General features: G+C 48.6%; 1 protein-coding gene across 3 annotated transcripts in view; it reads right to left on the reverse strand.

Moving 5' to 3' along the window:
* The window catches only part of GLB1L2 (galactosidase beta 1 like 2), a 779452-nt gene that overhangs the window by 442994 nt on the left and 308557 nt on the right, over positions 1–27901 (reverse strand). For all 3 annotated transcript variants that reach the window (XM_069614109.1, XM_069614108.1, XM_069614110.1), the window contains one exon: positions 7944–8025. In XM_069614109.1, coding sequence (XP_069470210.1) covers positions 7944–8025 — 82 coding nt within the window. The remainder of the gene's footprint in view (positions 1–7943; positions 8026–27901) is intronic.

The raw sequence follows: 27901 nt of genomic DNA on the forward strand, positions 1-27901 counted from the left end.
TTCCATCAAAGGGCATGTCCAATATCTGCGCTTGGACTTCAGGCCTGAAATTAGTATCCTTCATCCAGGCCTGTCTTCTGAGTACTGTGCCATGTGCCATCTGTCTGAAGCCTGATTCGCCCACATCAACCCCTGCATCGATCATATGATCCGAGGTTGCCTCACCATCGGCGATTATCGATCTAGCCTCTACCTGGAACTCTGGCGGTAACTGCTTAGCCAATTTGGACATGCGGAGCCAAAGCTCGCGATCAAACCTCGCGGTCATGGCCAGCGCATTACCCGCTCTGATACCGAAGCGGATACCTTCCTGCCCATCGCTTCTAGCTTAAGCCCGTCCTTGTCCGGTGGTGCCGACAGAGGCGAAATGGGATTGGCAAGCTTCTTCCTTGCTGCAACTGTTATAACCGAGTCCGGTTTTGTATGACCTCTCAAACAAAGCGGTGCAGACTTGGGTGCTTTATATTTCTTCTCTGGTCTGGACACCAGAGCCGGAGTAGACAAGGGCGTAGACAGGATCTTGCATCCGGACTCCCAGATGGTGTCGAGGAGTGGAATGGTGGTCACTGTTCTCCTGCGTTTATCCCTGTGCTCATAAAGCATCGATTTGGTTTCCTCTGATGTAACCTGAATTTTGAACAATTCTGCAGCCTTGCATATTATGGTGTGGAACGAAACCAGATCATCCGGAGGTGAGGCATCGCCTGGGGAATCTCTCTTCCTGGGCTTCTCAACTATGTAGTCATCTCACTCACTGGCTGCGTCAGGCTCCTGTGTAATCTCGCCTTCTTCTGCATCAGAGAATTCTCTAAAAGGATCCTCCTGCCAATCCGAGACTGAAACGGAGGACGGCACCATTGTTGGATCCCTATCTGGAGATCGAGGTCTATGCGATGACGGTGGTGATGGGACCCTTGTCGGTGAAGCACTGCGAGTCCTGCTCCTAGGCCTTGGGTGATCGTGCTCTTTTTTGAGGTCTACTCCTGTGAGGTGAACTTCTTGACGTGCCTGGAATCGGAGACGTGTCTCTCCGAAGGGTTTCCATTTCTATGGGATCAGCCAGCATGCTCTTCCCCTTTTGACGCCTGTAAAACTCATACATGATCCTCTGTACGGATAACATCAGTATCAGGTCATGAGGATTGTCGGCCTCTTCCGTAGACGGTTGCCAAAGGGGACTGCGTTGCTTAGGGGAAGGACAAGGTCATTCTTCCACCACTTCTGCATCTGAAAATTCTTCCTGGAGAATCATATCAGGAAGCTCTGCGATGTCACCAAAGGAGAAACTTGTGGTACCATTGGTTCAGCAGCTTTAGCACCCTTAAGGAAACTGTCCTCAATGACAGGTGTCAGCCTGGCGTGAGCAGAAGGCGCATCAGACTGCAATTCCTCTGTAGATGCAGGAACTTGCGATGTCGCCGACGGTGTTGTGGTTGATGGTACCTTCGACGACGAGCGTCCCGCCAACAGTAGTTCCATCGATGAATGAGGTTTGGATGGTCGCTCTCCCGTCGATGAGTGTTTTGTTGACGAATGTGGTTTGCTCGTTGATGAGTGCTCATGGACGAGCGTTTCGTGGACGAGTGCCTCGTGGACGAATGGTGTGTTTCCTTCGTCGATGACTCCTTCGTGGACGATAAATCCGATGACGAGGATCTTGCCATAGACAATGTTTTATGTGTAATTGTCGTCAATGAGGATTTCGTCAACGGTCTGGCCGACGACGGGTCTTTATCTTTCCCTTCTTTCGTGGACGGTTCCCTGTGAAGAGCTCGGAGAGATTGAGGATTCCCTGTGTCTGTTAGACTGCGGTGAAAAATCTGAAGATGGCTGCCGGGGGCGGAGCTTAAGCCCTGCCACCTCATTGGTTGGGGCCATAAAGGACCAAAGTGAGGTGGAGGGACTACACAACAGAATGGCTCCTAGGCCATTATGGGCTATGCACATGCACTGCTAGGTAGCAATGTGTGTACATTAAAAAAAATTAATAATTATTTTTATCACAGAGGATTCCCAGTCTGACGACGGGGAATATTCAAGCATCTGAATCTATGAAAGATCCAATGCTGGAGAAGTGGTGGCAGTGTAAGGCGCCCCACCGGAAGAGGGGGCAGCACTACCGAAACCTAAGAGCAGGCTGCGGCTCGAGAGGCTTAGGATACATTTCTTTGAATAGATTCTTAAAGTATGCATCGGGTCAGAGTGCATAATGGCCTGCAATTTGCCAAAGAACGTGTCCTCAGATGAAGGTTAAGGCAGAGGAGTGGGTAGAGGCCGCTCTGGAGGGGCACGCCCCCCTAGGATTGTAAAGAGGCTGGTTGCCAGGATGGTCCTCCACCAATTGGATCCACATAAACCAAGGCAGCGGACACAGGAGGAAGCAAGACTGTGTGGTAGCGGAAACCGAGCACGCCAATCCATTGGATGGTGGAAAGGATTCCTATTGACTACATCCCGTGGAAAATTCTTCTCGGCCCCAAAAATAGACCCCTTCGCACCAGCGTTGAGAATGTTGGTGTGAACGAGCTCGTCAAAATGGCCGCCTCAGACCGCGTGGGTTGAACCGCCATTTTGTCACTGCCTGAGGAAATCTGTGTCACAGGTTTCAGTGAGGCTGTTGTCACCACAGGAGTTTCAGGTTTTTTAAATCCATTTTAGTCTTGTGACAGGGTACCTTGGCAGAGCCGGTACTGGCAAATATAGAGCGCTCTTGAGCCCCTTTCGATTCTGCAGAAGAATTAGCCCTCTGTGAGGAAACCCCAGCAGGGCCAGTACTTGAAGACTTGGGGCCTTTTGCCCTCCTTCTTTGCCCGCTCAGCAGGATCGGCTCAACCTCAAGGTTCCTTGTGGGAAGGCCTAGGGTCACACCCTGTAAGACAGAGCCCCTGGAGGAGGCCCCTCGATCTTGCCAGTTTTAATTATAGCCCCTAATCGGGGGTCCTCAGGGATAACCCTGGCACCTTTAGTCGCTGTACAGGAAACCTCGAGACTAGGCTCGGTACTTTTAGTACCAAACTTGGAAACCTCAGGAATTACCCCGTTCAAAACAGCCCCAGAAATGTTGGGCTTAGCCTTAGCCTCCAGATGGGGAACCTCTGATGAATATCCGCTCCTGACAGCCCCTTGACAGGGGGCCTCGGAGCAAACTCCGGAATCCAGGTTGAATCCCTTTCGGGACACCTCAGGGAGAACCCTGGTACCAGAGCCACTTGGGCCCCTCCCGGAACCAGAAGACCCCGGGAAGGAGTCCCCTGGTTGAGGTGCCCTAAAAAGGAAGAAACTTACCGGACGCTTCTATTTTTCGACGAAGAACTGCTGTAAATGTGGAGGAGGAAGCTGCTGGAACACTGACTCCCACCTGACGAGCCTATGCTGGAGTGCCCAGACAGAGAGGGAGTCGCAGTAGAACCGGACCGATGATCCAGGCCCAAGCACTCCAGACAGACAGAATGGGGATTCACCGTCTCAAAAAGACATTAGCACAAAGAACAGGACACAAATCCCAGACGCTCCGGCATAGACGGAGGAAAGAAGACTGTGGATCCGAAGCAGGAGATGAAGGACAAGGGAACAAAATAGAAAATTCCCTACGATGCAAGTGCGTCCGACTGTGCAGACTAAAGGACTGAAGGGTGATGAGCGGAGCGGAGCTCAGGAAGGCGGGGCTACGGTTACGTGCGGTGGTCCAGATTAAAAATAAAAGAAGGACAACACGTTATTTTTGATGCTTCAAAAGTGCTCCCGTCCTGATGGACGGAATGTCCCAAAAGTATGGAGGAAAGGGGACAGAATGTAGAAGTAAGTATGTGCACAATTCTGGAATGAACATCTCGCAAAACTAACGTGGGTCGAAGCAATGGAAAAGCCAGTAACAGTGCAGCAGCAAGAAACTACTATGCTTCTATAACGAAGGAACTGTTTTTCGTGGGGCCTAATCTCAAATGCAATAAGACATTGTTTATCCCAGACCTCAACAAAGGCACCACTGCAGTAATGGGACTACTACTGGGTGTGTGGACAAGTGGCATTCTTGCACCTCCTGCCATCATGAAGGGGCTATTGCTCACTGGCCACGCTAAGCAATCCTTGTGATCCCTGAAGAACACCTTGTAGTCGGATCAAAAGCTTTGCCTGCCCCAACACCAGTTCCAGCAGCAATGGGGCCCACGAGAAACCTGCTACCACACCCCATCTTCCGTGTCTTGCCTGAGAAAGAAAAGAGCAGCAAGTTACGCAGAAAAAGAAAAACCAATTATCTGTCTCAAGACTCCTCCGAACTGCTCAAAGAAATACCTAATGAATATAGACTGTTTAGCAAAGAAGAAACATTCCTCCCATCTCTACTTCTACCTGGGGTCCAAACAGCAACGAATGCCAAGTGGTTGCAAATAGTCAGATGGGAGGTCGTGGAGCTGGCAAATGAAACAAACCAAGGCCTCAACGCAATAAAGGTCGAGATGCATGCCACAAGGTGGATGACCCTTCAGAACTGGTATGTGCTTGATATGCTCACGGTGATGGAAGGAGGGTTTTGCCGAAAAATCAGTGATTCCTGCTGCACATTCGTGCCTTCAAACGATGAAGAGAACGGCTCCCTGACACAAATAATAGGCGCTCTGCACTCCCTCGGATCAAACATGCAAACAGAAGCTGGCATACAGCTAACTGACTGGTTCGATGGACTTTTTGCCTGAGCACCATCCTGAATGGGGGTGATCTTGAAGATGCTGGGGCCTGTGATTGTGTTCATATTGGTCCTTTTTTGTACCTGCCAATAGTAACTTCGATGTTGTGCCAAAACAGTACATAGCAGTGCCATGATGATGATGGTTTCAATTGGGGGATCAAATGCACCTTGCGGTACAAAGGATAGTGCTGTCCAAACAGGTGACCCAAACAAACCAGACATGGCCTTGATAGAGCAGCGCTTGCACCCTCCCGGTACTATCACTACACCCCCACCAGACCCCGAGCATTATATAGAGCACTGGGTTGATTTAGCAGGAGATGGGGATTGCATATACATGACTTGCACCCCCAAGGAGTATGCCCAGTCTCGCCAAAGTTTATGTCATGTATGCAGAGCATGGGCTCCAAAGGAGGGATCACCATCTTATTTGAAGGCTGAAAGGTTGGAAGATGAACGCTACCGGGGGACTAACAAAGGTGGCCTTATAGGGGAATATGTTAATGTAGAATTAACAAAAACAGGGAAAGTTGGGAAGGGGACACGATCTTCCCCCACCCCCTGGTGCTTCAGGATAAGCCAAAGGCTGTCATCAGTAATGTAAGAAAGCAGGGGGAAGGTGGGTGCTATTACAGTCTTCGACACAATCATTATTGCATGTTTTGTAGGTGTAGTGCACATATGGGACTAGCAACCATCTTAGATATTAGCAGCCATATTGTGGCACAAAGCTTAAATGTAGCGTAACAGTCAGCACTCCAGGTCTAGGCTGCGAACATGAGCCAGAGAATAGGTTGTATCCCACACACTGATAAGAAAGGCCAAAGCTGCACAGCCCCATAAAACCCTTCATTGTCCTAAAATGTTGCCAACCTTCCCGCCCTGGGATGAATGTGCCCTGCAAGGCCACGGGAGGAGGACTTTGTGTCTGTGAACATCCCATGAGAAGGAGGGCACGGACCTCCAACCCCCACCAGTCCCAATCCTAAATTATAGCACCCCAGTGACCTGGTTTTAGGACCCCTGAATTCCAATGTACCAGATAAACCCAGACCACCGACCATAAACCTGTTGGACCGCCGATCGATCAGAAAGAAGGGCACTCCTGCCTTCACTCCTAGGTCACGTGATTTGTGCTGTGAGGTGCAGAGAGGGATGAAATGATAGCCCAGAACGAGGGTGGGAGACCTTTGGAGAAATGCTGGTCTGTCTGGGAGCGAGTGAAGTGTGCGAGTTAGTCTGACGTCGGCTTTCCCTCTGGGCCCCTGTCTGTTCATACCATGTGCACTGTTACATAGAGATAGATGTGTTTTTCTTAGTAATGTAATTGTTACTTGGCCGTCCACTCACCAATGACCAGTGCAACATCGCCCACATGGAAGAAGGGCGAAACTGGGACCAATGGCCCGGCATCCCCTATGGAGCAGGTGACATGTGAAGGGTCTCACTAACTGGCAGCGCAGGTTTCTACTGTATGTAATGATGTCACTGGTGATGCTGTGTACCTTCTTAATGTACTGCTCATGCAGATTTTGCCAGAACGTTCCGCAGCAACAGAGTTCTTTTTTGGCACTTTTACTTTTGTATGGAAATAAAACAGGTTATCCTAGCAGGAGATGTATTGGGCCTTTTTCAGTAGTGGGTTGTACTTTTTCTGGTGTGAGCATTTAGGGGGCTTCCCTACAGATCGACCGTGGAAGGGGGAACAAGTACCTGGTGGAGCTGTCATTAAGGACAAATGAGATTAGTATCACAGGCGCTGAGAAGGGTAAAAGTCAGGATCCTGTGAGAGGGAGGTGATGAAGCCCTACTCAAGCCACCTGGGATAGTGGGAGAGGAGCCGGCCCCTTTTTTCCAGCTGAGCCTTGCCAGAAGTTCACCTTTTATCCACAGTTACGGAGGGACCCAGCAATGCTCAGTTAGCCACTCAGCTGGGCTTGAGTCCTAAAGGACACAGAGGAAACTTTCAAGCCTTAAAATGATCAGGCCAAGTAGAATGAGGACTGTTCGGAGTTAGCGGGCAAGTCTTGATGTCAATAAAGGTGCTGAAGGATTCTCCAGTGTGTACTGTACGTGATTGATGGTGTAAAAAGTGCGATGCACAAAGGCCTACCCATGACAGGCAAAACCTAAACTACAATGAGTGCAGACTTCTAAGATGGCTTATGTGTCATGGTGCATAAGATTGTGCATTACATTTCCTTAAGAAAGCGCTACCCTTGCTTCTAGAAGACTGGTATTCTAACTGAAATGCATGTACTAGCTTCCAGTGGCAAGATGGCAGCATCCTAGCATCCAGAAAAATATTTGTCCCTTTCTCTCTGAGCCCAATTGTACATCAATAGCACGGGCCGTAATATTATCAAGGATTGATTAATGTAATGCCTTACTGAAAGGAGCTAATAATAAATATCTGCAAAAACTGCAAATCACTCCGAATATTGCTGTTCGCATAATTAAAACTAAATCGCGATGGGAGCACATATCCAGCAGTCGACAAGACTTACACTGGCTTGCGGTACCTGCAAGGGTGCACTTCAAGTCAGCTGTGATTATTCACAGATGTCTACATGGGATGGTGCCAGTGTACCTCAGAAACATGGTAACCACCTACGAGCCAAGGCGAACTCTTAGCTCGTCTACACTATCTCTGATCACCAATCCTAGCTTTAAACGGCTAACGGATTGGGGAAATTGTTCCCTGTCCTCTCAGCCAAACTATGGAAATCACTTCCCCAGGCCCTGAGACAGGAACAAAATATCACAAAATTCCGACACAGCAAAAAACCTCTCTTTAAGCAATGCCTCCCCTGATGGAAATCATGACTTAACCTTGCTGCTTTCTGTCCCGTCTTCTATGTTCGTCTTTTGGTGTTGATGTTACCTTGGAGCCCCGATATCTGCAGGCTTTCAGGGCCGGATACAAATACACATACAAGTAAATAAATACATCCCCTAAAATGGTGCAAATCAACTTCCACATTACCGGTTACATGGAAAGAAGTCTTGCCATGCAACGCTGACCTGCGGAGAGACATTTGCCCATTTCATCTCACCTGCCCTGTGGTGAGACGTTTGCCCAGGTTATCCCAGTTTGTTCATTGTGACCCTGAAACTGTGTTGCCTTTTCATGCCCCCACTCATTGATAGGCCCATTCCTGGTTTCCTTCGCCTGTCCCTCCAAGTACCCATGCACTGACCACAGATGCGATAGGGGTGAAACAGAATGAAGTAAAAGGCAGACGAGCCGACGTACCTCCTTCCAGACTCCCAGAACTCAGGCCATCCTTGCTATCCGAAGTCATCAACATCTCCACAATCCCACGCTTCAAAAGGGCCTGTTGGGTAGAAATGAAAGGTTCTATGAAGGGTAAAGTCAACATCAGTTCCATACGAATGAAGCATGCAGAGAGCCTGGCCATTGCACCATTGCATCAGTCCAACTGTCATTATTTCTGCAAATTGCACTTGAACATAAGTCTGGTGCAATTAATGACACCATTCTACTATAACACAAGTGTGAGAGCGTGAATTGCGTTAGCCAACCTGAACATGTGTTACAGTGGCACCAACTGGAGTAGGGGGTTTATGTGTGGGTTTTTGCCGTGCAATAGTTGCAGCAACCTTGCTGTAGTAAAAGTGGGTTTTGAGCAATGGGTGGGTGATACTGTCTGCAACAGGTGAGAAGAGGACAGGCACCCTTAGCCCACCAGATTAGGTGAGAAGTAGTCAAGAAGAATCTCCTGACACTTGTGCGCTCAGTATCTTGTCTTTTTCTTGTGTGAAAGAAAAAGACAAGCTACTAAGCGCACACGTGTGAGGCGATACTTCTTGACTACTTCTCACAAAATAAGTAGACTTATCATCCTTGTGTGTAGTGGAAATGATCTCGACTTGTGTTAGAGTGAGACAAAGGATTAGCAGAACATAATTGTGTTCCAGTTGGACTCCTCGGATCAGCAGCACCATAGTTATCTAACAGTGGCACTAACAATTGCCGAGCACTATTGCAAAACAAGTGTAAGGTACCAATCGCTCTCTCCTACCACAGTGCAGCTACAATGAAGCAAACACCAATATCAAACCAAAGAAACATCTGTGTGATTGACTGATTGATATTTTATTTCTATCACGCTCATACACAAGTGTTTCAGAGCGCGACAAGGCAAGGGAGGGGAACAGGGGACAAAAAAAACAATGATCTTACTATGCCCAGTGACATTGATAACGCGCAAGTGCATGGTAGAGGGGGAGGGGGAGAAGTGCATGGAAGGGGGAACAAAAGGAGAGTGCAGAGCAAGGAGGGGAAAAAAAGCATAAATAATAATAAATGAATAAATAAAAAGGCAACAAACAGTGGGAGTGCAGCCAACAAGTGGCAAGTGCTGGGTTTAAGGCAGCAAGCTGGGTAGGTCTGATAAGTGCAGGAAATAAAAAAGGGGGGCTGTATGGGTACAGATACAGACCCCAGTGCAAGGGGTGGCATGGAAGAAGTGCGTGAGGGTGGCAAGAGGAGCAGGTGCCTGGGCCCAGAGGAAAGAGGGTGGCCAGGTGCATGGTGCTGATGGAGATTAGAATCAGCAGGGGAGAGGGGGGCGAAGGCAGAAGCAAAGAGGAAGGTCTAGGGGTGCTTCATGAACCGGAGATGGTTCTCCTCAAGCTTTAGAGTGGCAGGGTGGCTGTTCCAGAGGGAGACCCCAGCCGAAGACAGAGATCTACCCCCAGCTCATTTCTTTGAGAAACTACTGACCCTAATGGAGTTGGGATCTGGTTCCGCCCTGCTTCCGGATGTACAACATCGTGGTGGTGTTGTCGGTGAAGATCTTCACCACCTTGCCCTTGAGGGACGGAAGAAAAGACCTGAGGGCCCAGAACACTGCGCGGAGCTCCAAGATGTTGATGTGGAGTGACTTCTCCTCCGGGAGCCAAAGGCCTCTCGCGTGAAAATCTCCGGAGTGCGCTCCCCAACCTTCCAGGGAGGCATCCATCGTCACCGTGAGCTGGGGTCTGAAAGTCCGTGCCCGCCGACAGATGAGAGAGGGTACCCCACCACCCGATCGCCTGACGGAACGTCTCGTTGAGTTGGATCCTGTCCTCGAAGCTGCCCGTCGACTGGACCCAGCGTGCGTCGAGGAACTCTTGTAAGGGGCGCATCCGAAGTCTGCAAAGGCGCACCAGATAAATACAGGAGGACATCATCCCGAGGAGGGACTTGATAGATCTTACCCTGGCCATGTCCGTGGCCAGCAGACGCTGCACCTTGCCCAGGATGGTCCTGATCCTTTCCTCCGATGGCGAGGCCAGCCGCGCCACTGTGTCGAGCTTGGCTCCCAGAAACAGGGAAACTTGCGACGGGACCAGGTGGGATTTTGGAACGTTGATGGAGAACCCCAGGTCCGTGAGCAGCTGGACAGTCTTCGCTGTGTGCTCCACGGCGAGCTCCTTTGTCTTTGCCCGGAAGTGCCAGTCGTCCAGGTAGGGTTAGACGTGGATCCCCTGCAGGCGCAGCCGCGCCGCCACCGGTGCAAGGCACTTGGTGAACACCCTGGGTGCCGACTTCAATCCGAACGGGAGGGCCTTGAACTGGTAGTGCCGCCCTTGGACCACGAAGCTGAGGAACTTCGGTGTCTTTTTAGAATGGGGATGTGGAAGTACGCATCCTCCAAGTCCAACGACGACAGGAAATCGCCCTCCTCCAGCTGTCCCAGCACGTGCTGGAGGGTGACCATCCGGAACTTCTGTGCCTTGATGTACTTGTTCAGTCGTCGCAGGTCCAGGATGGGACGCCATCCTCCTGTCTTCTTCTTTCCGAGGAAGTACCTTGAGTAAACTCCGGAGCCCTGAAGCCTCTTTGGGACGACCTCGATGGCACCTTTCTTGAGCATCGCCCTTACTTCCAACAGTAGTTGAGGGACGTGATTTTCCTTCCTGGCCACAGGTGGAACGCGAGGGCACTTCCTCTGGAACTCGAGGGTGTGCCCTTGGGCCAGGGCATCCAGCACCCAACGGTCGATGGAGATGGACACCCACACGCTGACAAACCTGGTTAGCCAGCCTCCCACCGGGGTGCTTCGGCGGGGGCCCGACCCCATGGTCGGTTCAATCTTGTTTGGAGGCCGCCTTGCCCCCTTGACCTCCCTGTCGACGACGACAGGCACCACCTGACTTGCCGCGTCCCCTGTAGGCCTCCTGAGACGAAGATCTTGCCGCTTGGCGGTACGTCGAGGAGCCACTGCCGGATCCCTTGGAGGCACCTTGTCTGCCTCCGGTGCTCCGAAAGGATGGCCGTCGTTGTTGGAGCACTCCCAGTGCACGGGCAGTCTCCGTGTCTGTCTTGATAGCCTGAAGGGACTCATCAACCGCCTTTCCAAACAGGTTGTTCCTGTCGAAGGGCATGTCCAAAACTTTGGTTTGTACGTCTTGGCGGAAATCCGTCGGCTTGAGCCATCCTCGTCGTCTCAGGCAAACGCCAATGCCCAACTGACGGAAACCGATGTCGGCGATGTCCGTTGCCACCGTGATGGCGTTGTCCGAAGCAATCTCACCTTCCTGTAAGATTTCAAGGGCCTCAGCCCTTTTGGCGTCCAGAAGGAAGTCCAATAGAGGGGCGATTTTGAACCACAACTCCCTGTTGTAGCGGGCTACGATAGCCAGGGCGTTGGCCCCCTTGATAGTCGTCGCTGCAGATGAGATGACCCGTTGTCCCATCGTGTCCAGCTTCCTGCCCTCGCCGTCCGGCGGGGAAGTTGATGTCGAGGCCGATGCCCCCCCAGCTTTCTTCTTTGCCGCCGCCGAGACGACCAAATCCGGGGTAGGTTGCGCCCGAAGGCACAAGGGGGCAGCGTCTGGGACCCGGTACTTCTTCTCGTACCAGTCCCTCTTTGAAGGCGCAGTGGCAGAGTTCTTGAGGAGGGAGAGCCCCTCATCCCAGATGTCATCCAGAAGTGGTACGGCGAGGACCGTCTTCCTTTTAGCCTCGCTCCGTTGGTAAAGGAACCCTTCCTTTTTCTTCTCTTCGGGGCAGAGCTAGAAGAGCTTGGATGCCCTGGAAATCATGGCATGGAAGGATCCAATCTCGTCGGGCAGGGACGCCCAAGCAGGGGATGATGGGGGACATGTCCCGTTTATCGCCTCCGTCGTCATCTGTACCTGTCGTAACCCTGTCCGTGCCTATATCATCCCCGTGGGTAGTTGACCGGGGGGAAGGCAGAGCGGGCCGCAGAGGTGGGAGAGGTGGCAGAGGATGTGTCCTCCTCTTCTTATGCAGTGGACTTTCCGAAGGTCCCGACTCCGGTTCCCCCGTCGGGTCTGGCTCAGGTACCTCCGTCGGGGGGAGGGGCAATCTTGTCCTTATCTCCGAGCATAAGGACTGAATCGCTGACAAAATGGCAGCCGAAGTGTCCTGCCGCACTGGAAACGACGGGCGCGAGGGCTCTTGAGGAACCTCGTCGGTGACACCTTTGCTCTCGTCGTCGCCCTTGTCGGGATCCCTCCCGATGGGCTGGGCCTCCTCCACGACTTCGATGAGCTCTTCTTCAGAGGTCGTGTCCGTATCCACGATGGCCACCTGCCCCTCCCCCTCCTTTTCCAACGGGGACTTCGTGGGGTCTTCTCGATGGGCCTGAAAAACTACTACCTCTGCGGTGGCAGGGACTCTGGATTCTGAGGTCGCCTCCACTGGTGTCGCCTCCACTGGCGTAGCCTCCACAGGCTGAGCCAGGGCCACTGCGACATCCTCAATCGAGGTCTTAGCAGGGTGAATTAATGCCATCGTCACCTTCTGCACGCCTGGGGCCTTCACCTTGGGGGAGGGTCTGAGCCTCGCTCCCCCTCTGCCGGAATCTTCGAGATCGACCGGGGCCTCTCCAGAAGCTTCGCCGGGTTCTCGGACTTCCTCTTACCCGAGCCAGAGCGTTGGCTCATGGTTGATGGCGCCGGGGAGGATGCGCCCTGCCTAGCAGCAAAGGAGCCCGACCGTTCGGCGCTCCCGGTGCCCGCAGACTCGCTGTGCTTGGCCTTTTGTTGGGCCCCCGTCGCCGGGGTGCCCTCACAGGACTTAGAAGACCGCTCGGACTTCTTCTTCTTCTTCTCGCCTGACGGGCTCTTACCTTCCAGCCAGTTGGCGAGACGGAGGTGGCGATCCTTCATGGTCCGCTCCGACATGTTCCCACAAAACGCACAGTCCTTCTCCACGTGCGTCTTGTCCTCATGGAGACAGTAGAGGCATAACGAATGCTCGTCCTCCTTGAACACATTCTGAAGCTGGCATCCAGGGCAGGTCCTGAACAGCTTCCCGGGCGTCGAGCTTACTTTCTCCTGGGCCATGTCCGGGGTAGGCCTCGGAAATTCTGGAATCCTCCAAAAGCGTAACTCGACGAAATCTTCACCCTTGAGGGGCATAGAAAACTCCGAAACGGGTCCCCGTTGATCGGATGTAGAAACGGTGGAGCTTGAGGCTCTATTTAACCGAAAAATGAGAAAAATCTCCTGGAAAAGCGCGAAAACGCAGCAAAAGCTCAAAAGCTACAGCACAAGGACTCCCAACACTTGAACGTGCGGTAAAAATCTGAGGATGGCTGCCAGAGGCGGGGCTTAGGGAGAGGGAAGTCATTGGCTGGGGGCAGTATGACCCAGAGACCAGTTATTGGTTACTACCAAGAAAGACAGATCAAAAACGAAACTGATACTGATTTTTTCTATACTGAGGATTCCCGGCCTGACGACAGGGAATATTCATGAGCATGTGAATCCATGCCAGACCCCATGCTGGAGAAGGGGGTAGCCATGGCACTAACAGCACCATGGCTACCTCCTACCTCGTAATGAGGCCCCCTTTATTGCCTTTGGAGCAGGCGACAGGCCAGTTTGTCAGAGGGTGAGCCTGAAGTCTGTCACTTCCTTTCTGCAGCTCTGCAATTGCGTTTCAGGGCTGCAAGTTCAGGGTCGTACCAGGTGTTAAGCTTGGAGGCATGTTTCAGGCAGATCCACATGACTGGGGCAACAATGTCAAGAGTGTTAGTGATAGTAAGATGGAGGTTGCGAGAACAGAGTCAGTGGTAGAGTCTGCAGTGGGGGAAACTGGGGGTGTAGGTCGATGCAAAGGCAGCAGCTGAAACTTGTTTCACTGGATGGATGTTTGTTAACGAGGATGGCAGGGCTGGGGTAGGTACAGTCAGACGGCAACGAGGGCCCAAGTGAGAGGAGAGCATGGTCTGACCAGGAGAGAGGGGTGATGATGGCATCGAGAGTGGTTATAGGTCAAATGTTCGAAAACAAAAGGCTTGAATGCCTTTTTTTCGAAAGTAAAAGGACCGGAAAAATGGATCACATTTTTTTTATGGGGGGGGATCCACCCCCAGCCCCCCGTTTTCCTTTTATAAAAAAGTTTTTTTTATACATGCTAAACTAAATAAATACATTTTAAAAAAAATCGATCCTTTATTCGGTCCTTTTACTGTCGATCAAAAGGTAATTCAATCCTTTTGATTCGAACATTTGAACGGACACCATCGAGAGTGTGTCCAGCCGAGTGGGTATGACCAGTGGGGAGAATGGAGAGGGAGAGCGAGGTGCAGGGATCATGGAAGAGAGTAGATGCCGTGATTGAGGAGTCAAGGTGGATGTTGAAGTCACCCAGGAAAAGGAGTTCAGAGGTGGATGAGGGGAGAGAGGCTGAGAAATTAGCCCGTTCAGAGAGGAACAGGGTGGTAGAGCCCGATGGCCTGTAGATAGTGGCAGTGGTCATGGAGGAAGTGGGACAGATGACCAGTTTGCAAAGCAGGCTCTCTAAGGAAGAGTAAGGCCGGGTGGGTATGAGGTAAGAAGGGACCCACTCAGGGAAGATCAGGGCAACCCCACCGCCAGCACGGTTTGGGCGAGGCTTAGAGATGATCTTGTAGGCATCAGGGAGAAGCGAATCAAAAGCAGTGACTGTGCTGGCTTTGATCCATGTCTCGGTAAGAGCGAGGATATCAAGGTCAAGGTCTTCAAGCAGGAGACAGATGTCGGCAGAGTGCCTGATAGTAGAGCAAACATTAAGCGTGGCTAGATGCAGGAGGTCAGTGTCTTTAAAGGTTTTCTGTGGACGGGTACAGGGGCGTGGTACACCTGTCAGAGGAGAGAGGACAGAGAGAGTGGGAAAAGGAGTAGCAGGTGTAGGAAGGACATTGATGAGGGACCGCAAGTTCTTGTCAAAGAGGAGGAGGTCGAGTTGAGGACCCTGAACCAAGATAGTGCCACTGTGATAGACATTAATGATACACCTGGATGATGAGAAGCCCCCCAAGAGTACTTTCAGTCTGGTGCCATCATTAATGGGTGAAGATGTGAGACGAGATAGTGGAGAGATAAGATGAGGAATCCAAAGATCTCGAAAGGGGACAGAAAAGAGGATATCAGTGAAAATCTGTCTGGAAGTTGCGCTGACATAGGTGTCTGCGATAGGTAGGCCAGGGTTAGTGGTCAGGATGTCTTTTTAAAGCTTTTTTCTTCCAGACTTCATGAGAGAGTGAGGGTAGGTGATAGTATAGCAGTTAGAAAAGATAGGGGAGATGGTGAGTGCCATAGGGGTGGCAGAGGAAAGTAGGAAAATAGGAGGGGCTGCACAGCACAGTACGAGCACAACCCACAAGGCGGCCTAGTATCCACAGGGAGTAAGAAACAGATGCAATGGGAACACTTTAATACCGATAGTGAGGAGCAGAGATGTAAAGAAACATACCATGATTCGAATTTGCACAAGGGAACCAAAATTGATGCAAAATGGGGTGCAGAGATATTAAAAACAGACCAGGATTCGAATTTGCACAAGGGCACAGAAAGCAATGCATAATGGGGGGCAGAGATATTACAAACACGCCATGATTCAAATTTGCACAAGGGCACAGAAAGCAATGCAAAAGGGGGTGCAGAAATATAAAAAAACAGAAAGAAGGATTAGGTAAGGAAAGGAAGGCAGAATGGCATTGGCACCGTGGTTCAATGGCTGTTTAGGTTAGTGAAAAAAGCTAAACAGTGTCCAGATATGACTCTCAGGTATTCTTGAGGGGTGCACAAAATTCCAGAGGCAGAGGTTTGTGGAGGTAACAGGCTGAATGCCTGCATGGGGGCTGTTCCAGAAGGTGCTGTGGGGGTGAGTGGGGGTGGCCCTCCGAGCCCTCCAGGGCTGGACAGGATCAGACAGAGGCCTAGTGGTGGGCCTTGTTGGGGGGCTGGCTTTGCCTGCCAGCACCCTGATTGGCTATATGTGGCCATCTTAGAGTGGAAGCCCCTGGAAGCGTGGCTAAAGCCAGACGGGCTACTAGCACAATTCAAACTGCACCCTTGTACCAAGATGCAACATCCCAAATATTCTCGGCGGGCCCATGGGGAATTAAAAAAAATGAATGTGGCCGAAGATGAAAAGCGCCACGAGCGCTCCACAAACTGCAGGCACCCCAAGTCCAAAGTGGCCCACCTGCGGATTAGGTCCTTTCCGATGTTAAGGACTCCTTTGAAATTGTCTTGTGTCGTGGAGGCTCGCTGGTGCTGCTGGGAGTCCCTCGATGAGAGCTGTAATTGCTTTGTTCGACTTTCAAACATTTTCATATACTTGCTTCATCACATTGGCTCTTAAGATGGACCAATATGCCCTCTCCAAACATCTGTGTTTGGGAAACTGTTCTGGCAGCCTCCTGATTTTATTATTATCCATAAAGAGAGTTTTTCTCTTGCACCTATAGTTGCATTTTATTATGCACTTGGAATAGTACATTATACACCGAAAAGGTCAGCACAAGCACATGAAGCTTTCCAGATGCCAGTCTTCTCCTCAGAGCCAGGAACGGAGCTAAAGACTACCTGGTCATACACAAACCTGCACAAGCTCTATATTCGGAGGCCTGGGTAAGGCAGCATCCATGTGGGCAGGAGTGGACTCAAGAACATCAGATCTGTTCAGCACACTTTCTTGCCCTAACCGCAGGGTTGTTCAACTCCAGGCCTCAAGGGCCGGATCAATGCTGGATTTTCAGGATACCCCTCATTAACATTCATGAGATACATTTGCATACAATGATTCCAAACGTATGTACATTTTTGTTCATGAATATTAATGAGGGATATCCTGAAAACCCATTAGGTTTCTGGACCACGAGGCCTGGAGTTGGACAACTCGTAATAATGTACAAGTTATTCCCAGCCGTGGATACAGTACTTCAAGTCCATTGCCTCTTCTCTATGCATTCGGGAGACTAAAAATCACCCAGGTAATATGCAGGAGGTGCACTGGCAAAAAGGAGAGTAGTTCGGCCAAAAAAAAAAACATTTAACCTAGACTGGCCAAACCGTTAATCTAATTTATAACTTGAACCCAAAGAATAATATTTGAATAATGCATGAGAGGCGGCCCAGGTGGCTGCTTTGCAAATACCCATCAGAGGAACTTGCCTTTGAGAGGCTGTAGTGATACACAAAATTGCAAATTTGCCAATCAGGGCTTTAGATGACAACATTAGCCGCTGAAAGCCAATAGTTTATTCAAAGTATGTGCCAAAAATGCTGACAGTAGTCTGTTGTAGCACTTCCATTACACAGTAGTGAGCTACAAGGAATATGCAGGCCTAGTAGGGGTGCTAGGTCACATTATGCATTGTAGATAGACAGGCAGGGCGGAGGCCCCAGTTCTGTAGCTAACAGGCATTATTGGAGTGTTTGGAACATTATGGCACCTATATAGCGCTTAGATAGCCAATCTTAAGCGCTATGAACACTAAGCTATGAGTGCATGCCTTTTAGAGCTTGCTCACATAGGGTTAATTCATCTCGACTTCTCTTAGAATATTCTGCCTTTCTAACTGTAGCCCTGCATGGTTTCGTAAACAAATCCTGTTTCCCTGAGAAGGCCTGGTATGGCCTTGCCAACATGCTGATAAGGACATTCCAGTGCTTTCGCAGAGAGGGCTCCAAGGGAGGGGTAGGAGCGAGCAGGGAGCATCACAGAATTGGGTTTTTCCATGAGCAAGCCCATATTTTGCACAGGGAAAGTTCTGGAACTGTGCGTCATGGACTGACAGCACGAGATTATAAAAATGCATGCCCACATGACTCAGGTCAGAGATCGATCTGTGGACTTGGTTCGAGCAAAATTGAGTGTCCAGAACCTGCTGCTTTGTCGGCACCCTGCAGCGCTGTCCTCTGAGCGGGGCTGGCAACAGCTAGCTTATGAGGGCCAGGGTCTCCCAGTGCTGATTGAAGGGGTGTAAGACTGTGTTTCTCTATGTTTCTCTAAATTCTATGTTTCTCTATATTTTGCATTTCTCTAAGTTTTGTGTTTTTTAATCTTCTCTAACTTGAATCCCAAGATGTTGCTGAAATTCACTGTTTAGAATAAATGCTAAACCTTTTTGAAGGTGTCATTTGTCACTAGCATGAGTTCACTGCTCGGCACAATAGAACCTGTATTTTCGGCTGAATTGGGTAATTTTTGCTCTCAAGGGCTGGTCCCAAGGACGATTTTCCCAATATCAAGATATTTGGTGGCAGCTTGGGGATTTGTGCAGAGCAGTGCCTTGCTGTGAAATGACAAATTGTGTGAGAGAACACAGTGCAGAGTGAGGAGCAGGCTGTCGCATTTCCTTGGTGGTCTCACTGCAGCTCTGAGACTTCAAAAAGACAGCAACATTTGTGTCGGCTTGCCGCGGCCGATAGCTTGTGTGGTTAAGACCTTCCCCTTCAGTAAATCAGTCGTGGCTGACTTACTGATTGGGAACGAAGCCAGGGAGCACAAGGCGATAAACAAGCTGGAAATGGCTATGTTTAAAGCGCTCCGATGAATGGTGAAGAAAGATTTATGTTCAATTAGGAAAGAATTTTATCATGCGGTTTCCCCAGTTTAAAGTTGTAATTTGAAATGCAAAGTGAAACGGAGTTCTCAACTCTATTCTGTCACGAGGGCAGGAAAATAGTTGCAAGGATTTGACATGCAAATTGTGAATGGAGATCTAACCATTGTGATCCAGCCCCAGTGTGCTAGCGAGTGGGGGACTGTAATGTAAGGAGGCGAAGGTTCGCTTTTTAAATGTATGCTTTTGAAGTGTTGACATTCCTGAAGATAACGTGGGAATGAGCCGTGTTTAGGAGAAAGAGTAACATCTGTGTTGAGAACCTAAAGGGTTTTTTCTTTGGCAATTGTAAATTCCATGTGCTGGTGGTGCATTCTGTTTAAAGGAACACACTAAAATGGCTACATTGCATGTTAGCTGTGCCATGCTTACAATGGTGAGAGACTCACTTAAAAAAGAAAGTGAATGAATGGTATTTGGATTTCCGATTTTTGTGTATTGATTTGGAATTGCAGAATCAGTTTGCAATGGTTTGGGAGAAAAGACAATTTATATTTTCTAAATTGCGCCTAGAGTATGTGACTGTTCCCACGCTATGCCATGGATTAAAGTACTGTTGCATTATAAGTGATGCATGTTTTGGAAATAGTGACCTGTTGACTGTGATATTTGGTGAAAAATGGTGTTGACACATTAACAGCCCACAAGCAATATAGAGTGTGGGTTGCACTTGCAGAGAAATCGTGCAGGGAGCTGCACTACACATGACATGTTTTAAATGCACTGAAATAATTGGTTTTAATTTGGCAATGGTACAACAGAATGGAAACTCTGTGTGTGATAAGACAGCACAAAGATTTAGTGGGTTGCGGGTTCTTTTGAAAGATCGCACATTGCATTGGAGTGAGTTTGTGAAGCCAAACTACAAGTTTACGAGGAAAAAGAAAAATGTATGCCTTTAAATGGGACATTGATCAGTTTAAACAGGCTAAAAAGACATTTTGCAAAATTACATGGAGTAGAATCTGATGACAAGAAAATGTGCCTCTTTTGAAAATAAGAGTCTTGCTGTGCAGAGCTTGTGCCTTGAAGATAACTTGCACTGTCTTGGGCGAGGTGCGTGAAAGAAAAAAAACTGTTGGAGGAAGGCAGGAAAGCAGAATGCCGCGCTCCTGTTCAGTAAAATGGTGTTTACAGAAGCTGGCAGATAATGGAGCTTTTCCGAGTTGCTGAAGCAGTGCAGGAAACAGTTAATCTGAATGAACTGTCTGAAACGAGTGCCTTCCATTGAAGCTGCCCCAGCTTAAGAGTTATAGGCAAAGAGATAAGCTTGCTGTGTGTGTATGGTGCTGCCATGTGCACAGGAAAGATAAACAATGACATTCCTGCATTCCATCCCCTGTGAGAGACACCGTCAGTGTGAGCAAAGACTGAGGAGGGGGGTGCAAAGACAGAATGCTGAAACAGAACTGAAGGCAATAATTGCTGTGAGTGAGAAGATGAAAAAGAGCGCAATCTACCTTACACATGCTGATGTACGCATGCTTTCTGACACTGGCATGCAATAACAGAGCTGATCAGAAGTAAAGAATTTGCCCAGTATCAACACGGGAAGGAAAAACAAATGCTGCATGCAGAATGGCAGAATGGGCACATCGCATCTGAACATTTGGGGAACCTGTGCATCTGTGAATGGGCTAAGAAAAGACAGCTGCCCATTTCAAGAGACATTGCCATGCAAGCTGCATCCCCATGCCCCATGTGATGTGAAGTGAAGAGACATTGCCGTGCAAGCTGCATCCCAGTACTCCATGTGATGTGAACTGAAGTAAAGCGCTGTGCACTGGAGAAGAAACCTCTAGGCGCTTTGAGAAGTGAAAATACACAGCTGGCAAAAATGCAAGCTACATTGCCAGGGCTGGAGTAACTGACAAAGACATTATGGTGTTCCAGATGGAAGCAAAACTGACAAAGGTAGCCGTTTTGCAAGAAACAACATGCAGAGCGGGGCTTTGGAGTATAACATGAACACTGCACATTAGCCATGATCCAGAAGCCTCATGGCTTAGTGCAAGAATGAATGATTTGTTGAAGCAAATAAAGGAGCTGATTCAGACTATCGCTCTCAAAGGGGTGGCCCAAGAAATCAGCAGACACCCTTTGGGAAAATGACAAGTGGAAAACCAGAGGCTTGAAAGACACTAGCTGTATGGAGAAAAATAAACAAAGCTGCTTGTGCAACTGCAGGCGGTATTGGACTGAATGACTTTACCTTTGAAATATGGAGTGATGCCAGCAGGGCAACCTAAATCAAGATCATGAAACAATGAAAGCAAGTTGGCGCCTGGCATTCGTGATTGCTCTGGTGACAAAGAAAAGCAATGATGCATTGAGAAGTGCGACCTGGGTACTTATTATATGGCTTTTGTAAAATCACAGATCAGTCTGAGGTACCATTGACCAACTATGATCGCATTGCACAAATGAGTTTGTGATTAGGCAGTTACACCCCGTATGGTTGAGTGTAAATAAGCCCCCAGTAACATGCAGAAGGGTGACCAATAATTGTGGTAGCAATGATAAAGTGTGTAGTTACCTGATGAGACTTCTGAAGATGGGGGTGGTGTTAAGGGAAGGGGTGGATAACGTTGATATTATAGTTTTGATGAAATCCTAACATTTCTGTTTGTATTTTGCCTAGGCAAAAAACCAAGACAGTTGCGTGCCATGATTGGGGTAGATGTGTGCAATTTGCGGGTGACACTGATCAGTCAAGCAGACGCATTCTCAGAGAAAGCGAGTCACTGCGAGATGATATGTGAACTTTGAACCTGTCCTGCACCACACTCAATGCTGCTAACATGCATGATGTATGAGGACATTTGTTCTGCAACCTGCGAGAAGTGTCCAACAGAGTAATAACTTTTGCTGAACTGGCACAGTGCAGACTTGGCTAGTTATCAAACATTTGATGCTGCACATTCAAATGACTCAGTTGATGGTTTTAAATAACCTGGTTGATATGTTTTGCCTTTCTTGTTTAAAGGACTGTGGACAATGGGTTGTGGACTGTGACATCATGCACCACAAACAGCTGTGTGACGCAGCACTTGAATGCTAACACATTGAAAAATGGTTTTTAAATGCATTTTTGAGATGAATCTGAAAAAACGAAATGTTTTGCTCTTCCAACTGAATTGCTTTAACCAGAGATGCTTTGCTTTTTTGAAAAGAAAAAAACTTCTACGTTGCACGTAGGCGGGAAAATGATTTTTGAATTGTTGGGGCAGCAGGATTAAGGATTATGCAAGCAGGAGCGTAATATATTTTGAGATAAAATGAGTGCGCACACCAAAGTTAGCTGTGCGTAGGTTAAGGTCCTTAATTTGTAGTAATGCTGCCAAGTGTGTGAGCTCTAATTTGAGATGGTAACTTTTGAAACACTGAATACTTTTACAGCCAGCCTTAAGGCGGATAAATGATACCACGACTGACTTGATATTTGATTTTATGACACAGTGTGTGACACGGTTTGTGTTAAACCAACCGTCATGTTTTTGTGGGGACAGCTGTCTCCAGCACACTAATGCAGAGTCACCTTTTGATTGTAGACATTTAGATTAATTCATTAGAAAAGCGCTACAAATGAGTATCCACATGGAATTGCTCGCGTACTGGCCTGGCACATTGTCGGGCATCTTTTGTCACTGACTCATATGATTGGTGCTTATCAAATCCTAGGCCCAAATGTTTCAGTGAATGGATCCAACAATTTGTTTATGTTTTTTCTGACCAAGAACTGCAGCGAGTGTTCTCGCCAAGATTTTATGGACTATAATTTGACTAAATGCATTTCACACAATGGTACGATAAAACAGCCACTGCCGGATGGTAGTATGGTGTTTGTAGCGAAAACTAATATTGTATATAATAGGCATCCCACTTGCAGAAGGGTATTCTCCTAGTCACACAAGGTAGAAACTATGAACATGCTACATTTTCCAGTAGTAAGGCAACATTTAAATTGTAGGCTGATAATGCACACCTCTATTATTACAGTGATACACTTAGACATAGATTTATCACAAGGCAATGTTTCCTTAGTACTACCAAGCTGCTACAAATGGAGTCCATTTCTATGGCCCATCACCAGAGTGCGCGTAGCTAGGGAGCTAGATTCATTAATTGCGGGAGCAGCGGGGAGTAACAGGAGCTTTATACGATTTTGACATAGAAACTGTGCGCAATAAGCTAGCCACTATGGGTTCTGATGCCAGCTCTGCTATAAAATCTCTGGCCTAGTGGGGTCCATTGATACGCCCAACACTGCTACAAGTATTGGCCACCACTGCAGATGGCAAAACTTTAGTTATGAAGACATTTTTTCTGCCATAGGGCAGGTCAACAAGGCTGCTAAATACACACGATGCATTTTATGGCAAACATTGTTAAATCAGCAGGTGTTGGCTATTCGCTCCGAGCGGGGGCGACCATCCTCAACCTACTGGCACACAGAGCTACAGTTACCAGCAAACATATGGATCAAATCGCTTGCTTTTGATTGCATGAATAACACATGCCATGCTTTGATGCAAATTAGTAGAATTGTTTTTATTTAGATAATCTGGTGCCCATGGGTTCACCTTGCTCATGAAATTAGATGGTTTTTGGTTGGGTTCCACATACATGGGGGAAGTGTCTAATCACACAGCCCATAGTCACGTTTGAATGCCCTGAGATCAGGGGGAGGGTAGACCCTTAGATTGAAAGGCTGCCAGGTTTGGAATTGGTAACCATACATAAATGCAATAGTGCATTGTAGATTAGACTACACCGGATTGCCTTGACATTCTAACTGCATGCTGCTTTTTAACTGACAATCAGTTATACAATAATTATTTAGGTATTTTTGGGTAGGCCAGGTTTTGGCTAGAGTAAATGTCCATGTTCACTTTGTGTAGGTATTTTTGTGTAGGCCAGGTTTTGGCAAGGGTATATGTCACTGTTCACTTTGTGTACATTTTTGTTTAGGTAGTGTTTTTACTAACCTTGCATGCCACACTGACTAACCGCTAGAGGATAGTTTGCTTAAACCTTTAGCAAAGCCCCAAGGTCTTTATCACTGCACTACATACTATGTTGATGGGTATTAGCCAGCATTGTCGCACACACTTTGAATAGGGGTGGAGTGTAGTGATACACAAAATTGCAAATTTGCCAATCAGGGCTTTAGATGACAGCATTAGCAGCTGAAAGCCAATAGTTTATTCAAAGTATGTGCCAAAAATGCTGACAGTAGTCTGTTGTAGCACTTCCATTACACAGTAGTGAGCTACAAGGAGTATGCAGGCCTAGTAGGGGTGGTAGGTCACATTATACATTGTAGATAGACAGGCAGGGCGAAGGCCCCAGTTCTGTAGCTAATAGACATTATTGGAGTGTTTGGAACATTATGGCACCTATATAGCGCTTAGATAGCCAATCTTAAGCGCTATGAACACTAAGCTATGAGTACATGCCTTTTAGAGCTTGCTCACATAGGGTTAAGACATTCCTGAGCTTTCGCACAGATGGGCTCCAAGCGGGGAGGGGCACAGGAAAGGAGCATAGTGGAAATTCACAGAGTTGGGTTTTTCCATGAGCAAGCCTATATTTTGCACAGGGGAGGTTCTGGAACTGTGCGTCATGGACTGACAGCACGAGATTATAAAAATGCATGCCCACATGACTCAGGTGGGAGATCGATCTGTGGACTTGGTTCGAGCAAAATCGAGTGTCCAGAACCTGCTGCTCTGTCGGCACCCTGCAGCAGTGTCCTCTGAGCGGGGCTGGCAACAGCTAGCTTATGAGGGTCAGGGTCTCCCAGTGCTGATTGAAGGGGCGTAAGACTGTGTTTCTCTATGTTTCTCTATATTTTGTATTTCTCTAGGTTTTGTGCTTTGTAATCTTCTCTAACTTGAATCCCAAGATGTTGCTGAAATTCACTGTTTAGAATAAATGCTAAAACTTTTTGAAGGTGTCATTCGTCACTAGCATGAGTTCACTGCTCGGCACAATAGAACCTGTATTTTGGGCTGAATTGGGTAATTTTTGCTCTCAAGGGCTGGTCCCGAGGAAGATTTTCCCAATATCAAGACAGAGGCAACTGGAGTTCTTGGAGCCCCTAGGCACGGATATCCTTTGCATGCTTCAGGCCATGGAGAGTATGGCATTCAGAAATTCTAAACCCTCTCCATTGCGCAGAGGTTTTGGATTCCTGTCCAGTGCTGACTAACCACCACAGGTGACAGCAAATCACAGGAATCCCAGTGTTCCAGCCCCCATTATCTCAGAAACACGGAATGTCAGCTGGATCCACCAGCAGCTGCCAGCCTGCACACCAAAAGGGTCTGCCAGATCTAACCTAAGCCTATCGCCCAGTAGACTTGGAGAGTCTGAAAGATTCACCCGGCATCCTTTCACCTATTGTGGGACCACAAGCGATAAGTCACACCCTGGAAGTTTTGCTACGCCTCTCAGAACTCCAGGCAAACTCCGACCTGATCAGCCCAGACCAACAAGACAATAACGCTGTGGGTCCAAAATGGTGCCGTCCATGTGCTGTTGGTGCCCTGGCAGAGAGACCGTACAGGCCCAAAAGGAGTAGTGTGTTAGCACGGGCAAATCTTTCATCTATAGTATTCTAATCCCCTTCTCCACCAGGCAACAGCCCACTACAAAATGATTAAGTACAATAGGGACACGGGCTGTTTTGAGCTACCCTGAGGGCACATCTGGTCCTGCTTCTTTTACAGGTTTTTGTGTCCCTCCACCAGCCAGCTATTTCTCCTGGCTTGAAGGCTTCCTTTTCCCATTCTTTCGGCTAGACCCGACAATCTGGCATTTCCAATCCTCAATCAGAATGTCTTCGCCACTCCTGCAACACTAACTCAAGATCATGAAGCTCATCTATTGGCTCAAAGGATACGTGAACCGAGGCTCCAATCCCATACAACAAGTGAAGCCTTCACTGATGGAAAAAGACTAGGTAACTGTGACAAATCCCAAGATGTCACTGTTTCCATAGGGGAGTCCCCCTTCCCATGAGGCCAGGGAGTTGGGACCGCTACCCAATGGTCCCCCTGGGGGTGGTACTCAGCAGGTGGATCTCATGGGAGAAGCCCCCTGTGGGACCGGTGATGGATACTGTGGGAGAACACCTACACCTCTACTTCACACCAACTCTCTCCATCCCTACCCTCCCATACCATGTACTTCTATAAGACTCAAGAAGTAGAAAGGACTGCAATGAGGAAGAATAGAGGTAGTCATCAAACCAAGAAACTGACAAGGAAGAATTGCAGATCCGCTGAGATCACTCAGATGAACCTGCCTGAATGGTCTAGTCTCCAACTACAGACCTTACTGGATGCCAACATAAAAACTGACAACGGGCTCACCCGAGTGTCAGATCCTCCCTGGAGGAACTCAGAGCATGGCAGACGCTCAATACGGAGAACAGCAGGGGAAGACCAGGACGCTTCAAGGTGGGAAGCACAGTGTCCAGGAGACATGGCAAGAGAACAGAAAGGCTAACTGGGGAAGCGCCGGAACCACAGCACTTCAGGACCATGGGATCCAGCTGGGAGAGACATGCTGAATAGGGTCAGAAGCCGCAGAGCTGCTTCAGCAAGCAGAGAAGAGCGCCAGAGAGCCGAAGAGAGACACGGCGAAGCCTGCGACGGACCAAAGTGCTGCAGCAGAGACCCTACACGTATTTGAGTGGCTTGGCCCATGGTTGGGGGTCCCCAGAGGGTACAAGGACCTTAAAGTCAACAGTGCATGGAAAGGGGGATAAAGAAGAGAACCCTTATGGGATTTTAAGAGAAACATTACCAAGCCACTATAACAAGGAGAATAGGGTGGGAGACCCTTACAGGAAAAGGACATATCACGTAACAAGGATACTGTGAGAAACCTGAGGGTATCCTCACACCTACTATCCTTGGATCCTCTTCTCAGGTGGGCAGGGAAAGGCCATCGTTTCTGAATCCTGACCCTGAGGGTGGAGATGCGGGGTAGTATCGCCTGGGTGGAGGGTCCTTGGGGATTGGGCAGAGGATATCTGCATGCGAGACATGGTATCCCCCCTTTTCTGGTGAGAACCAAACCTCCCCTCCCCCTGCCTTTATAGGCTGTTGCAGACCATCTTCCATCATTTTTCCCCATTCAGACCATCATAGTACTGGGACGAGGAAGAGGCGACTAATAATGGGCCGCAAGAGGGTGTGGAGCTCAGCAGAGCCCATTGCTGTGCGTTCCCCGTTGGGAGTGGGAAACACAGAGAAGCCGCTGAACGCTGCCAGAAGGCCGTCTGGGAGACGCGAGTGCTGCTTGCCAGAGCTCTGCATTAGAGAGAGCGGAGCCAGCGAGAATCCGAGAGCCAAACCAGGGGACCCGGAGGAGCGGCCGCACGCCAGTGAGTGACAGGGAAGCTTCACTCAGACTGGGGCACTCCAGGGGCATGGTGTGGGTAAAGGCTGATGCTGGTCAATCAAAAGTCTATGGAAAGGATGTCTAGGGACCCAATCTGAACTACTGAGTACCGAACAAGTTGTCTAGAAGGTAATGAAAGTAGAATATTGAACAAAGGAAAAGTGATGAGACTAACACTTGAATGAAACAAAGTGATGTGCATTTGTGAACAGTGTGAATTTAAAGAGAAAGCAATTGCGAACAAACTGAAACGAGTAAAAAGCAAAACACTACTGGATAGTGTGGAAGCAAGGTGGCAACCAGGAGAAATACCACAAAGGATGGTGTGAGAGTCACATGTTGGTAAAGACAAGAAGCCGCTAAAGTAAACCAGAAGCATATTTGGACTTATGACATAGTTGTAGAAACGAAATCTGTGTTGTCAAGGAAGTCCTATGAGAAACAAATTAACAGTTGTAAAGTGCCAAATGTTGTCCGTTGCGCGACCTGTGATGGGTGGACCGCGTGGTCTGACAACTGCGCCTAGACCGAGGAGCCTTTACTTGGGATAAACCAAGAGAAGTCTAGAGGATGAGGCTGGTCGGCCTAAAGATTGTTCAAGTGACAAAACGAGAATGCAAACTAAACAAGTTAATGTTACTGTGAATTTGAAACCTGTGGAACTGTGTTGCACTTGAGAAAGGGAAACCCAAGACCATTTTGTGGAACTGAGCTGAACTTGGCGAAGGGAACCCTGAGGTCATTTTGGTTGGAACTTTCTTGAACTTGGGGAAGGGAGCCAAGAGCCTGTTAGGAGCTGGAAGAAGCTCAGAACTTGAGTTTGAACACTGTTTTTTTGTTGCTGACATCCCTACACATTATTTAGCTTTAGTTGTGAGGGCAAGTATAGGTTTTCGACACAGACAGACTTTTGAAATTA

This window comes from Ambystoma mexicanum, chromosome 9 (assembly GCF_040938575.1).
Source record: "Ambystoma mexicanum isolate Mex_15411 chromosome 9, UKY_AmexF1_1, whole genome shotgun sequence".
Classification (NCBI taxonomy): Eukaryota; Metazoa; Chordata; class Amphibia; order Caudata; family Ambystomatidae; genus Ambystoma; species Ambystoma mexicanum.